The 14,864-nt window shown below is 37.6% G+C and overlaps 1 protein-coding gene across 1 annotated transcript in view; it reads left to right on the top strand.

Moving 5' to 3' along the window:
- Positions 1 to 14,864, top strand: part of NSF (N-ethylmaleimide sensitive factor, vesicle fusing ATPase) — a 150,787-nt gene that overhangs the window by 35,968 nt on the left and 99,955 nt on the right. The window contains exons 5-8 of the mRNA XM_059147645.1: positions 7,662 to 7,828; positions 10,860 to 10,967; positions 11,442 to 11,517; positions 14,191 to 14,346. Coding sequence (XP_059003628.1) covers positions 7,662 to 7,828; positions 10,860 to 10,967; positions 11,442 to 11,517; positions 14,191 to 14,346 — 507 coding nt within the window. The remainder of the gene's footprint in view (positions 1 to 7,661; positions 7,829 to 10,859; positions 10,968 to 11,441; positions 11,518 to 14,190; positions 14,347 to 14,864) is intronic.

Raw genomic sequence — 14,864 nt, forward strand, 5'->3', positions numbered from 1 at the left:
GAAGAAAACACTTATAAGATGGGGAATTGTTTGGTCAAAGGGTACAAAGTTTCAGTTATAAGTTCTGGAGAGCAATGTACAGCATAGTGACTATTTAACAATATTACATTGTATACCTAAACTTTGAGAAGAGGGTAGATCTCAGGCATTTTTTATTTTTTAAATTTTTATTATTTTTTAAAGATTTTATTTATTTATTTGACAGAGAGAGAGATCACAAGCAGGCAGAGAGACAGGCAGAGAGAGAGGGGGAAGCAGGCTCCCTCCTGAGCAGAGAGGCTGATGTGGGGCTTGATCCCAGCACCCCGAGATCATGATCTGAGCTGAAGGCAGAGGCTTAACCCACTGAGCCACCCAGGTGCCCCTAGATCTCAGGCATTTTCATCTCACATGTGCATACACACACACCCACATGCAGAGAAAGAATGTGCACTGAGAAGGAGGTATATTCTCTGTTATCAGGGTGTAGTGTTTGCTGTATAATCGAAAGCTCTGCTTTACTGATTGTACCATTCAGATCTTCTATATTTTTATCATTGGTGGTCATTCGCCCTGTTTTGCACTGAGAGTGGTGTGTTAAAATCTTAGTGTTTTTCTATTTTTCCTTGCATCTCCTGTAGTTTCTATTTTACATAGTAGTTTCTGTGTTATTTGGTATGTAGATATTCATAACTTATTTTTTAAAAATATTTTATTTATTTATTTGACAGAGAGAGACACAGTGAGAGAGGGAACACAAGCACGGGGAGTGGGAGAGGGAGAAGCGGGCTTCCCATTGAGCAGGGAGCCTGATGGGTGGTTTGATCCCAGGACCCTGGGATCATGACCTGAGTCAAAGGCAGCTGCTTAACGACTGAGCCACCCAGGCACCCCCATAACTGTTATATTTTTCATGTGGATTGTGGCTGCTAGCATCATGAAGTGTCCTTCTTTGTATTGTTTAATGTGTTGTAAATTATACTTTGATGTCAGGATCACAAACCTTGCTTTCTTACTGTTTTTAATTTGCTCAGTGTATCTTTGCCCATTTCTTTCCATTTAGCCTTTTTTAATCTCTGTGTTTTAGATGTGTCTGCAGTAGACAGTGTAGAGATGGGATTTGCTTTATGAGCTAACCTGAAATGTAATAGGTTTATTAAGCCCATTCGCAGATCTCAGTTCTGTTATTTTGCATTTTAGTTGTGTTTCTCTATTCGGTATGTCATCTTTGCTATTTAAAAATTTTTATTTTGGTATTTAGGAGTCTTTATATTTTTGTTTTAGTGATTACTTTTGCATTTATATGTCTCATAGTCCCTTAGTTCCCTCTTTTATTTTTTGACCTTTTCAAAAACTATTCTAAGTGACATCCTTTGACTCTCATCTGTTGCTTATATGACAGTTCATGATTATTTTCTACCTCGCCCTTTTGCCTTCTGTTTTTTTCTTTGTTCTTTTTTTTTTTTGAAAGATTTTATTTATTTATTTGACAGATAGAGATCACAAGTAGGCAGAGAGGCAGGCAGAGAGAGAAGGGGAAGCAGGCTCCCCTCTGAGCAGAGAGCCCGATGCGATGCGGGGCTCCTGACCTGAGCCGAAGGCAGAGGCTTTAACCCACTGAGCCACCCAGGCGCCCCTCTTTGTTCTTTTTTAAAAAAGATTTTAAAATTTCTTTTTCTTTCTTTCTTAAGGTTTATTTATTTATTTATTTGACAGACAGCGATCACAAGCAGGCAGAGAGGCAGGCAGAGAGAGAAGGAGGGGAAGCTCTCTGCTAAGCAGAGAGCCTGATGCAGGGCTCGATCCCAGGACCCTGGGTTCATGACCTGAGCCAAAGGCAGAGGCTTTAACCCACTGAGCCACCCAGGCTTAAGGAGCACTGCACTGGGCTCCCTGCTCAGTGTGGGGGAGGGGGTAGCTAGCTTCTCCCTCTCCTCCTGGCTTGTGTTTGCTCATGCTCACTGTCACTATCTTTGTCTCTCTCAAATAAGTAAATAAAATCTCAAAAAAATAAAAAAGATTCTAAGTAAATCATCTAGCTTTCTGCGTCTTGATTTGTCACATCTGTAAAACAAGAAGATGGAACTATATAAACCTTTGTTTCTTCCATACCCTAAATTCTGTTCTAAACTTATTTCTTATAATCTAGTCACAGTTGAGTTATATGTAAAGATTTGTAGAAAATAACAGAACTGAGATCTGTGAATGGGCTTAATAAACCTATTACATTTCAGGTTAGCTCATAAAGCAAATCCCATCTCTACACTGTATACCGCAGACACATCTAAAACACAGAGATTAAAAAAGGCTAAATGGAAAGAAATGGGCAAAGATATACTGAGCAAATTAAAAACAGTAAGAAAGCAAGGTTTGTGATCCTGACATCAAAGTATAATTTACAACACATTAAACAATACAAAGAAGGACACTTCATGATGCTAGCAGCCACAATCCACATGAAAAATATAACAGTTATGGGGGTGCCTGGGTGGCTCAGTCGTTAAGATTTTTTAAAAAAAGATTTTATTTATTTATTAGAGAGAGAGAGCGCCAGGGGTAGGGGCGGAGAGGAGAGAGAATCGCAAGCAGATTTTGCACTAAGTGTGGAGCCTGACCCATGTTCGATCTCATGACCCTGAGATCATGACCTGAACCAAAGAGACAGTGAGAGAGGGAACACAAGCAGGGGGAGTTGGAGAGAGAGAAGCAGGCTTCCTGCTGAGCAGGGAGTCTAATGAAGGGCTCCATCCCAGGACCCTTTGTTCTTTAAAAAATGTTTTAAATCTTATTTTGTTATCTGGTTGTTTTCTTCTTCTTTTGCTGTCTTTTACTAAATATTAATTTGAATCTCCTCTCCTCATGGCACTTTGTAATTTATTATTCACTCTGAAATAGTTTTATCTTTTTCTTCAGTTTTCTTCTGGAGCTTCATAAACTCTAATTGCATTCTTTTGTCTACTTGTGTTTTTACATTTTGATCTTCTGATAGTAGATGTTTTGTTATATGTCTACATAGTTGTATGAGGGTATTTAGTTCAGTTTAAATTGATATTATATACATATATATTTTTTTCTAGTTCATGGTTAATTTTTAGGGGGAAGAAACTTTATTAGCTGAAATAATGCAGTATTTTGTTATATATTTTTTTCTTTTTATAATAAATTTGTGGATTTGTTTTTTTCAATTTTTGTGGGAACTTTTTTTTAGTTAGAGGGAATTGCATATTGGGGTTATCTTTAGGTGACTTTTTGTTTCCTTTGTGGAAATAAAATGAGGGCTTGAATTTTTTGATTGGGGGTGGAAGTAAAGGAAATTACTTTAGATATGGGTAGTTGGTGGAGAGATTTGCATAATTAGTGCTTTCCACACTTGCCTGGGAGAAACACCTGGAGAGTTTGTTAAAAAAAAAAAAAAAATTCTCAGGCCCTCTCCTTGAGAAGTCTGATTCATGAATCTGTGTTTTTAACACTCACTGTTAAGTGATTCCTTAGCCACATTTTGAGAAACAATGACATAACTGATTCTGTTAACTCTAATTCCCTCACCTGAAGCCTGGTGAGAAGCTGAGACAGCAAAGGAGTTCAGCACTAGAGTGAAGTAGGTCAGTGCATGAAACCAGGGTTCCTTGTTTATAGACATTGGCAGAAATAAAAATGTATGCTTATTAAATCTAGTGGGAAAATAAGTCTATATGTAGCATAGGTTTCTTCTTCAAACTTTTTTTTCTTTTTTCTATTTATTTATTTGACGGAGAGAGAGATCAAAAGTAGGCACAGAGGCAGGCAGAGAGAGAGAGAGGAGGAATAGACTCCCTGCTAAGCAAAGAGCCCGATGTGGGACTCGATCCCAGAACCCTGAGATCATGACCCGAGCCAAAGGCAGAGGCTTAACCCACTGACCCACCCAGGAGCCCAAAACTTATTTTTCTAAATATAGTTAAAAGAGTGCCTAAATTTAACCTTTAATATAGATAAATTCTGTTATGAAAAGGTATGAAAATTCAAGATTATAAGTCTTGATGAGCTGAGAAATGTGTTTTGTTACTTAAATTGTGTTTAAAGCATTCATCTGCTACCAGAAATGGTTGTCTTGATTGTAAAGTCAGTTCTTTAAAAGGCAAATCAAACAGGGCCCCTGCTGGGTCAGTTATTAGAGCACGTGACTCTTAATCATGACATTGTGGTTTTGAGCCCCATGTTGGGTGTAGAGATTACTTTAAAAAAATACCTTAAAAAATAATTTTTTTAAAGTGAATCAGACAGACAAGGAGCAAAATTATAAAACTAAGTGCTTAGGTGGGACTAAGGTAGAGGTAGCTTGAGACAGTGAAGAGTCTGGGGGCCTGAGTGTTGTGGATGCTATGGCCATAAAGGAAGAAAGCAGTTTCAGTGTAAGTAGCAATGTGGGCACAGATAGGATAGGATATGTGGTATGAAGGGGAGTGCTAATTCAAAGATTCTGAAAAGGAGTTCTGTCTGTAAGGTAAGAATTTTTTTTAGTCAAGTCAGTAATCTTAGTGTGAAGGACTCTTATAGAAGAATCATTTTCATATTTAAATATTACAGACTGGGGGTGCCTGGACGGCTCAGTGGGTTAAGCCTCTGCCTTCGGCTCAGGTCATGATCTTAGGGTCCTGGGATCGAGCCCTGCATTGGGCTCTTTGCTCAGCAGGGAGCCTGCTTCCCCCTGCCTCTCTGCCTACTTGTGATCTCTGTCTGTCAAATAAAAAAAAAATGGTATTACAGACTGATGTCCAGTTAACACGTTTTTGACCATTAGAGTATATACCTTTCATTGTAATGCCTGTTTATTTAAGGGACTGCGTATATCATTCTTTGCTTATAAAAATAATTTTTATTAGTCTTTGGCATTAGATTTCTATTAATCATAAAATAAGAAAACATTCTCAACCTTATAGCCCTCCTTTGCTCCTGTATGAAACCTTTAGGGCATTTGTCCCTTTGGGGCTGACAGTGGCGCTGACCATGGTGCTGCCTGTGTTGCTGTCCGTGGTACTGTCCATGGTACTGTCCATGGTACTGCCCGCTGAATTTGAAATTGTAACAGCTTGGTCTTTTCTATTTAGGAAAACTGACCTTAAATTAAAGCACATTTGAAAACTGTAATCTGGGGGGGCCTGGGTAACTCAGTGGGTTAAGCCTCTGGCTTTGGCTTAGGTCATGATCTCAGGGTCCTGAGATCAAGCTCTGCATCTGGCTCTCTGCTCAGTAGGGAGCCCTCTTCCCCCTCTCTCTACCTGCTGCTCTGGCTACTCATAATCTCTCTCTGTGTGTCAAATAAATAAAATCTTAAAAAAAAAAAAAGAAAACTGTAGTCAGCAATAATATTTTAATACACTTATTCAAATTTCTTTTTCTTTTTTTTTTTTTTTAAGATTTTATTCATTTATCTGACAGACAGAGATCACAAGCAGGCAGAGAAGCAGGCAGAGAGAGAGGAGGAAGCAGGTTCCCTGCTGAGCAGAGAGCCCGATGCGGGGCTCGATCCCAGGACCCTGGGACCATGACCTGAGCTGAAGGCAGAGACTTTAACCCACGGAGCCACCCAGGCGCCCCTCAAGTTTCTTGATACACAAATGATACACACATGTATATACACATAAAGGTGTATGTGTATATGTAAATACACACATACATAAGTACACATCATGACATTATAGAATTGTTTTTCAGTCTTTATTGCACAGAATGGTATCATGCTGTATGAATCTGCAGTATGGTTTTTTACTCAATATTATATTTTAATAGTCTATCCGTCTTTTATACATTTAAATTATACATATTTTAACATTTAAATTATACATATACATACAATATAATTTATAATTATACAATTAAATATATATGAAGTTTTAATTTTAATTGCTGTACAGTATTACACATTCTGAATAGGCCACATTTTATTCCTCATTCCCCTATTTGATCAGTGTTTTTCAGTGTTGGTTACAAATAATGCTGCAAGGAACCTCTCTATAGATCTCTTTTTAGATAATTGTTCAGGAATCTTTTTGGTACAGACACCTGGAAATGGAATTGCTGCACCAAGTTGCTCATTTTTACATAAATATTTCATTCTGTACTTATCTTCACTATATGAGGAAATAGGCTCTCTTGCTTATGACAGTTACTTAATGTGTAACCTTTACTTTCTAGAAAATGTTAAGACAGAACAAAGCACCCAGAAGTGGAGGCAAGAAAGTCTATTGAAACTTTCAGTTGAGATTTGAACTTACTCTTTGATCTTCAGTGAATTTTCTATTCTTTATCCTGGCTTTCTTAGTTAACTTGCTTTTGAAAATGTTTATCTTTATGTGTATCCCCCTTTACAATGGCAAACCAAAATAATTAAAATATGATTATACAGGCAATTTCATTCAGAGAATTTGTAGAAAATCTTTACATATGACTCAACTGTGACTAGATTATAAGAAATAAGTTTAGGGCGCCTGGGTGGCTCAGTGTGTTAAGCCGCTGCCTTCGGCTCAGGTCATGATCTCAGGGTCCTGGGATCGAGTCCTCCTCTCTCTCTCTGCCTGCCTCTCTGCCTACTTGTGATCTCTCTCTGTCAAATAAATAAATAAAATCTTTAAAAAAAAAAAGAAATAAGTTTAGAACAGAATTTAGGGTGTGGAAGAAGCAAAGGTTTATATAGTTCCATCTTCTTGTTTTACAGATGTGACAAATCAAGACGCAGAAAGCTAGATGATTTACTTAGAATTTTTTTTTTTTTTTGAGATTTCATTTACTTATTTGAGAGAGACAAAGATAGTGACAGTGAGCATGAGCGAACACCAGCCAGGAGGAGAGGGAGAAGCTAGCTACCCCCTCCCCCACACTGAGCAGGGAGCCCAATGCAGTGCTCGATCCCAGGACCCTGGGATCATGACCTGAGCTGAAGGCAGATGTTTAACTGACTGAGCCACCTAGGTGACTCCTAACAGAATCTTTTGAAACAAAGACTTCAACTCCAAAATTCCTTTGTCTTGCCTACTTTATTAATAACATGGAGATTAGGTTTTTTGCTGTTATGTGCTGTTCATACAAAGATGAGTTAAAAACATGGTTCTTGCCTTCTTTTGCATGTTGTGCATGGAGTACTTACTGTAGTTTGCTGACTATAGTAGGTGCTCAGTAAATATTCTTGTAGTATTAAAAAAGAAATGTCAAACTCTAAGTTGCTCTGGAGCAAATCTGCCTAGTAAATATTGTTTCTCAAGCCCTACTTGGTAGGGCAATAGAGTCCACACACTTCTCACAGTAGCTCTTGCTTATGTCAAACAAAAATCTTGTTTGAAAGCAGCATGCTATGTCAACTCTGCTGGTACTTCCCATGCTGTCATTTTGTCCTCTGTTAAATGAGAAGGAGGAAGATGCAGAGACCGTGTGGGAAGAGCTGTGATTTCCTGTGAGAGTCCGGTGAGGGATAAAAGTAGAGGGAGAGTGCTGTTCAGTATGTCCTAATTCAGAGGGGAGCAAGACTTCAGTGGTTCTATTATTTTCTTCAATCTCTGCCTGTGTCTCCCTCTAGTGACGGCCATGGAAAACCCCCTTTTGCTCGGAATTCTTTTAAGCTTCATTTATGTGAAACTTGTAATTACCACAGCACAGCAAGTATTTGGTGTCCTTGAGGTTTTAAAAATGCTTCTTCTTTTTTCCCCCAGTGTCCTTATATACATTTGACAAGGCGAAACAATGCATTGGCACAATGACCATCGAGATTGATTTCCTGCAGAAAAAGAGCATTGACTCCAACCCTTATGATACTGACAAGATGGCAGCAGAATTCATTCAGCAGTTCAACAACCAGGCGTTCTCAGTGGGACAGCAGGTGGTTTTGAATTTTCTTTCATTCCTCCCACTTAATAGGCGTTCCAACCCCTGTAGTTGCCTAAAATAATAATTCTGCTTTTTAGAAATTGGGAGGAGCTTCATATATGGACAGATATATCCAGTTGAGTGATAAAAAGTGATGGAGATTTGTTTACTGAACCTCTGAGTCCAGTCAGAAAAATTCTATAGTAGCTTTTAGGGTTACAGTGTCATATTTAATTATAGCAACTCTTTCCTCTGTGGATTTGGAAACACCGCAAACTTATATGTCTCAGATTTCTTACTTTTCTTTTTGTGGGATATTCATGTGGGACATACATTTGTCTCAGATGGCTTTCTCTTTTACTGATATTTCTTTAGAAAAGTCATTCTTAATTCTTTGATTGTGAACTAACTTGAGAATCTTAAGACAATTAGGTATATATATTTTCAGGTTTTTCATGGAACATCTGAAGCCTAGATTTTTTTATCCTTAAAACTGATATGCTGATCTTGCCTTTTTTTCTGGACTTCAGTTAATATATTGTTAACATCCTAGGAAGAAATTCTGTTCTTTTGTAATTTTACTTAAAAAGCTGTGTGAGTTCATTATTTGCTGCTTGTTTGAATGTGTAAACAATCATTTCTCTTTTGACCTCATCATGACTTTTTCTCCAGCTTTGTGACTTTTCTTACTTGTTTCTAACTCCTTCCTCCTTTCATTCATAGCTCCATACCAGTAGTTCTCAAAGTATGGTCCAGAGGCCTCCGGGGGAATCCCTGAAACTCTTTCAGGGGGTTTGCAAAGTCAAAATTATTTTCATAAAAATGCCAAGATGTCATGTCTCTTTTTCCTCTTATTCCTTCATGAATGTACGATGGAGATTTGCAAACTGTGTGATGTGTGCTAGCTCATTGGCACACTGACTGTTAAAGCAGATGAGAGGGTCCAGCTGTCTTCCTTTAACCAAGACATTAAAGAGATTTGTAAAAATGCGACAGTGCCTCTGTTTCCACTTACGTTTTTTATTTTGGAAATTGGTGTTCTTTTTTAATAAGTTAAAAATATGTCATTTATGTTCACACATAGTAAATTTATTGTCATTTTTATATTAACAAATACATTTTAAGTTTCTTGTTCTAATTTTTACTTTAGTGAACACCAGTGGATGTAATCCATTTAAACAAAGGCTCTTTGGGGATTCTCAAAAGTTTTCAGGAATGTAAAGAGACCCTGAAACCAAAAAGTTTGTGAATCGCTGCTTATGGCATTCTGATCTCTAGTGACTTATCTGGACTGTCCTTGCAGGCTGTCCTCTGGGGGAGTATGCAGAACAGGCAGTGAGAGAAGTGGTAGAAAGAACTAGCTTTTGGATGAAAGGAGTGTCACTTCTTTGGATTCTCTCATCTAAGTGTAATGGCATAAATCTGGAAGAACAAGACCAGGCATCTGGATAATCCCTATGTTATTATAATCAAACTTTCACAAGTGAAACTGAGCCAGTGATAGAAAAGGGTTATAGTGCATTTATATTTTTTTTATTTTTTTAAAGATTTTATTTATTTATTTGACAGACAGAGATCACAAGTAGGCAGAGGCAGGCAGAGAGAGGGAGGGAAGCAGGCTCCCTGCTGAGCAGAGAGCCCAATGCAGGGCTCAATCCCAGGACCCTGAGATCATGACCTGAGCCAAAGGCAGAGGCTTTAACCCACTGAGCCACCCAGGTGTCCCTGCATTTATTATTATTTTTAAGAGTATTAGAATTGGGATGAACCTCAGAGTTTATCTTTTTTTTCCCCCACTCAGAGGTTATCTTGTCTAACCTCCTCATTTTGCAAATGAGTAATTTTTAAATTCAGAGAAGGTAAATGATTTGCCCATGGCTACACAGCCACAGCCATAGCTGAGACAAGAACCCATTAGTTAACCAAACAGTTAATTAATTGAACAAATACTTACTGGATAACCTAGTATGTTTCAGCTACTATTTTAGTCCTAGCAGCTCAGAACAAAATACACTTTATTTCCTATTCTTACAGAGCTTACTTTCTAGTTGGGAAAGACAAAAAAAAAAAGCAAGAACTGCCATGCACTGTTAAGTATTTTCATGTAAGTAAAATGAGACAATGTGCTGGAGAACCAGCATGGTTGCTGCTTGAGATTAGATGGTCCGGGGAGGTTCCCCCAGGTGACAGTCCGCTGATCATTTGGTGACCACCTATCCATTGCTTTTTGAGCTGTGCTGTACTCCTTCTGGACCCCTATACTTTTTGATGAATAATGATGCTGAAATTGCTTACCTAAACGTCATTTTTTTTACCTTTTCCTTTAACATTACTACTTTAATATAAGATGCTTTGGTATTTGTAATCATTTAAAACCCAGTAACATGCAGATGTCTATAAACCCATGAGAGAAAAATCCTCCGTAATGCAGAGAAGAAATAAATATCTCACTCCAAATCACTGTTCTTGTATCGATTCCCATTTGTAGTGATGAGTAGTGGCAGGATTGGCGGTCAGCTTTGCCTGCTGTCGTTATCGTACATCCCAGCAGAGAGGGCCTAGGTTGTAGAAGGCGCTCAGTAAATACTCGGTGAATGAATGAGCATTGAGAAGCTGTCTGTGAACTGGTATGGCAGGGATTTGTATTGGTGGTAGAAAGGCATGAATCTTCGAGTTATGGACCCAGGACCCACGCTTGAATCCTGGCACTGTCATTGACTAGGACTCTGGCTTCTGTTGCTTAGGCCCTCTCTGGATCTCAGCTCCCCTGCTAGTAAGACTGAGGAAGACTACCTGTTTCCAAGAGAGTTCGTAACTGTTAAGTATAGGACATCCTGTAGTGTTTGTTTGGCACATGAAGATAGTCAGTGTTAGTTCCCTTTTCCTCTCATTGCCTGTGTGAGTCGTTTGCCTGTGGAGCAGTTCGAGAGGGATATACAGAAGAAAGCTGCCTTCCCTGCATTTGGAAAACACTGGTGATGATGTGAGAATCCCGCCATTATATCACGAAGTGATTTTTCTCCCCTTATCTCTTTTCGACATAGCTTGTGTTTAGCTTCAACGAAAAGCTTTTTGGTTTGCTGGTAAAGGACATTGAAGCCATGGATCCTAGCATCTTGAAGGGAGAGCCTGCGACAGGTAAAAGACAGAAGGTATGTTTTATTTCTAATAATCACTGTGATGTGAATTGCGAAGATTAATTTAACATTTCTAGCCATTCTCATGCTCAGTGTTTTCTTTCATTGTATGTACTCTTTCTTTTTAGGTAGTAGGGAGAAAACATTGCTTTTATAGCTAACACTTATCAAAATATAGTGTGAATTACACTTAATTGCAGACTTAATAGTAATTTGAAGTTTGTATGTGTACTTGTAATCTGGTTGAATGCAGATAATTATTGTACATAAATAATAACTGTAAGTCAGGCATTTTCAAAAGATACATGCATTGAAATTAAGTAGAAATAGTAGAAGGTGGTTAGGACAAAAATGAAGGGAATTTAGATGATAGTTTGGAAGACTTGCTTTGCTCAAAGAGATCTTACTTTCCCTTCATTTTTGGCCTTGCTATGAGAAGTCCAGAAGTTCATTCTTAGGCTAACTACTAATTATTGTCTTTCTATATAGATTGAAGTAGGACTGGTTGTTGGAAACAGTCAAGTTGCATTTGAAAAAGCAGAAAATTCATCACTTAATCTTATTGGTAAGATTTGCAATTTTTAGAAAAGTCTGAATAAAGTGGGACGATCTCTCTTATCATATGTGACTCAGCTACTGTGATTTTCAAGTCTGGGAGGAGAATCAGGGCACCTCTGTTGAGAAGGGTTATCACGAAATCACGCAGTATTTCATCACTGTCTGATGTGCCAATACAGATAAAAAGTTTGGGGCACCTGGTGGCTCAGTTAGTTACTCATCTGCCTTCAGCTCAGGTCATGATCCCTGGGCCCTGGGATCGAGCCCTGCACCAGGCTCTCTGCTCCACAGGGAGCCTGCTTCTCTCTCCGCCTCTGTTTCCTGCTTCCCCTGCTTGGGCTCGCTCTCTCTCTTTCTCTCAAATAATTAAATAAATAAATCTTTAAAAAAATAAAGTTTAAACCTTCACTAGGTCATCATTGTCCATTAAAAACAGAATGTGGGCTCTATGTGTAATTTTTAAATTCCTAGTAATCACACTAAAAATCTGGAAGAAAATACAGAATAAAATTAATTTTAAACTTTTTTTTTTAAGATTTTATTTATTTATTTGGGAGAGCACACAAGAAGGAGCAGACGGAGAGGGAGAGAAGCAGACTCCCCTACTGAGCAGGAAGCCGGGTGTGGGCCTTGATCCCAGGACCCAGGGATCATGACCTGAGCTGAAGGCAGTTAGCCAACTGACAGTTAGCCAACTGAGCCACCCAGTTGCCCCTAATTTTTAAACTTCTATTTTTGAGATCAGTTCAGGCTTACGGAAGATTTGCAGAAATAGTTCAGAGAGGTCCTGTATGTTTCGCCAGCTTCTTTGGTGTTAACATCTCAAATAATCATAGTACAGTTACCCAAACTAAGTTAACATGGCTATGTCGCTACTAACTAAACTACAGATTTTATTTGGGTTTTAGTATGTCCTTTCTGTTCTAGGATCTGATTCAGAATCTCACATTGCATTTAGTTGTTTAGTTTCCATAGTCTTCTCTGGTCCCTGACAGTTCCTTAGGCTTCCACTGTCTTCATACACCTTGGTGCATAACGTGTCTGTATGCACATTGGGAACTGGTTAGTTATTTGTAGACTGCCCCTCACTTGGTGGTGTGTTAAATATGACATTAGCATCATTTCTATTAGTGACTGAGTTAAATGGTGAATGTGCAGGTAAGGAAAGTCTTTCCACAGATTCATAGCTCAGTCCTACTCTTGTCTGTTAGGTAACGCAGACTGGACTCTAAGAAAAGTAACTCAACCAGAATGATGATGCCTGTATGGTAATTCCGATTCAGGGTGATTTTCACTATGCTGATGTCTTCCCAAGTACAAAGCAGAGGATTTTCACTGGTTGCATACCATTATTTCCAAGGTTATTCACTTTCAAATATGTGACCTTTTTTATTGATCCATAAATTATCATTCCCTCTTTACTGTTTTTTTCTTAATTTTGCAATAAAATATTTGTTTTATAAATTACTGATATTCACTCAAGAACAACTCACACACTCTAAAATCTTAAAATTTTATTTTATTTTCATAATGTTTTATAATTCATTTTGTTGCTTAACATATTTCAAGCCTCTTAATACACCTCAACAATATAATTTTTAATGATTATGTATGTTGTCTTATGGAGATCAGATTTTTCAGAATCTCCTATTATTGATCCAGTACATTTCTGAAATGATTTCTTTGTATTTCACACACCTTTCATACACCATTTGTTAAGGTATCTTATCTTAAGGGAGTTGCATGACTTTCATACAATGTGGGTATTTCTAAGTTTTGCAAAGGTGAGATTGATGGGCTTTTTTCCATTGATAAATAAAATTGTGTATTGATTTAACATGCCCACAAGAGGGCAGTAGAGTGTAAGAAATATATTTTTCATAGCTTCATAAAGGAAATGAGTCCACAAAACCCTAACCATAAAATCACCAACTAGGTAAACTTTTTCTAATGTGACGTTTTCTTCCCTAATTAAAAAAAAACTGTATCACTTTATTTTTTGTTTATCGTAGAGTGTATTAAGGCACTTTTATTGTTTTTGAGATGGCTAATGTGGTTCTCTTGAGTTACTTTAGGTGGCACTATGACATTTAAGTTAGATCGTTTTTATCTTTGAAAATTAGGAAATGTTAATTTTGAAATCATTAAGACCTTAGGATAATTTTAGACTTCTGTGTGCAAGTGGGGGAAAAAACAAATGACATCAGACTTACTCAGTGCATCTTTTCAGGCTAGGGGTTTATAAACTTAATCTAGATAAATACATGTATTTTGAAATCTACTTGCTTCAGGAACCTTGAGGGATTGCTAGATTTCAGTTGCATTTCTAGCAACTAGTGTTGTCTTCATCAGATGTACACATGGTGTTTGCTTTCATCAGCCGAGTTAGTTAACTTGGTTAGGATTAGAGGTTAATAAGACCAGTCTCCACAGATTGATTACAGATGGGCTACTGCATGAGTTTAGACATTTTAGAAATGTTTTACTGGCCCTGAGTGGGTCCACACAACTAGTTAACATAGCAAAACTCATTCTTCTTATTAGAAAACCAGCTAAAAGCATGTTCATCTTTGTATAGGATAGCTTCTCTTTATGCATTAAGAGCGCCCAGCGATTTCTGTCTTTTTTCACCTAGTCATGAAATTCTTGTTTCACATTTGATTACCTTTGTTTGACATAGGCAAAGCGAAAACCAAGGAAAATCGCCAATCTATCATCAATCCTGACTGGAACTTTGAAAAAATGGGAATAGGAGGTCTGGACAAGGAGTTTTCAGATATTTTTCGACGAGCGTTTGCGTCCCGAGTATTTCCTCCAGAGATTGTGGAGCAGATGGGTGAGTTTAAAAAGGAAAATTTGATAAAATCTTGTATTGTTTAAAAAAAAAGAAAAGAATACCATGAAGTGTTTTTTTTAAATAACATTTTGAAATTATTTTTCAGACATGCTAGTGTATTTTTGTGTTCTAATTTTTTCTTTTAAAAAAATGTTCAAAAAATTTTTTGAAGTCTTAGAATATTTAAAATTACATTTTAGTGTTGGGGGAACTAGAAATATTTGTGGCTACTTTATCTTATTAATTTATTTATTAATTTAAATATGTGTATGGACATATTTAGGAATTTCATTTTATTTATTTATTTATGAATGTTTTTCTATAAGACACATTTAGGAATTTCACTGGACTCTAAAGAGCCACTGTGGGTCTAAGATTTACGCTGCTGCATCGTCATTATCTGTTAGACTGTGGGCATTGTTCTTATGTTAGCTACGGCCTCTTTTTATTGTGCTGTTGTATTACCCGATTAGTACATCTTCATACCTAGTAAATGGATTCTTGGCACGTTTTTCAAT

This window comes from Mustela lutreola, chromosome 15, assembly GCF_030435805.1.
Source record: "Mustela lutreola isolate mMusLut2 chromosome 15, mMusLut2.pri, whole genome shotgun sequence".
Lineage (NCBI taxonomy): Eukaryota > Metazoa > Chordata > Mammalia > Carnivora > Mustelidae > Mustela > Mustela lutreola.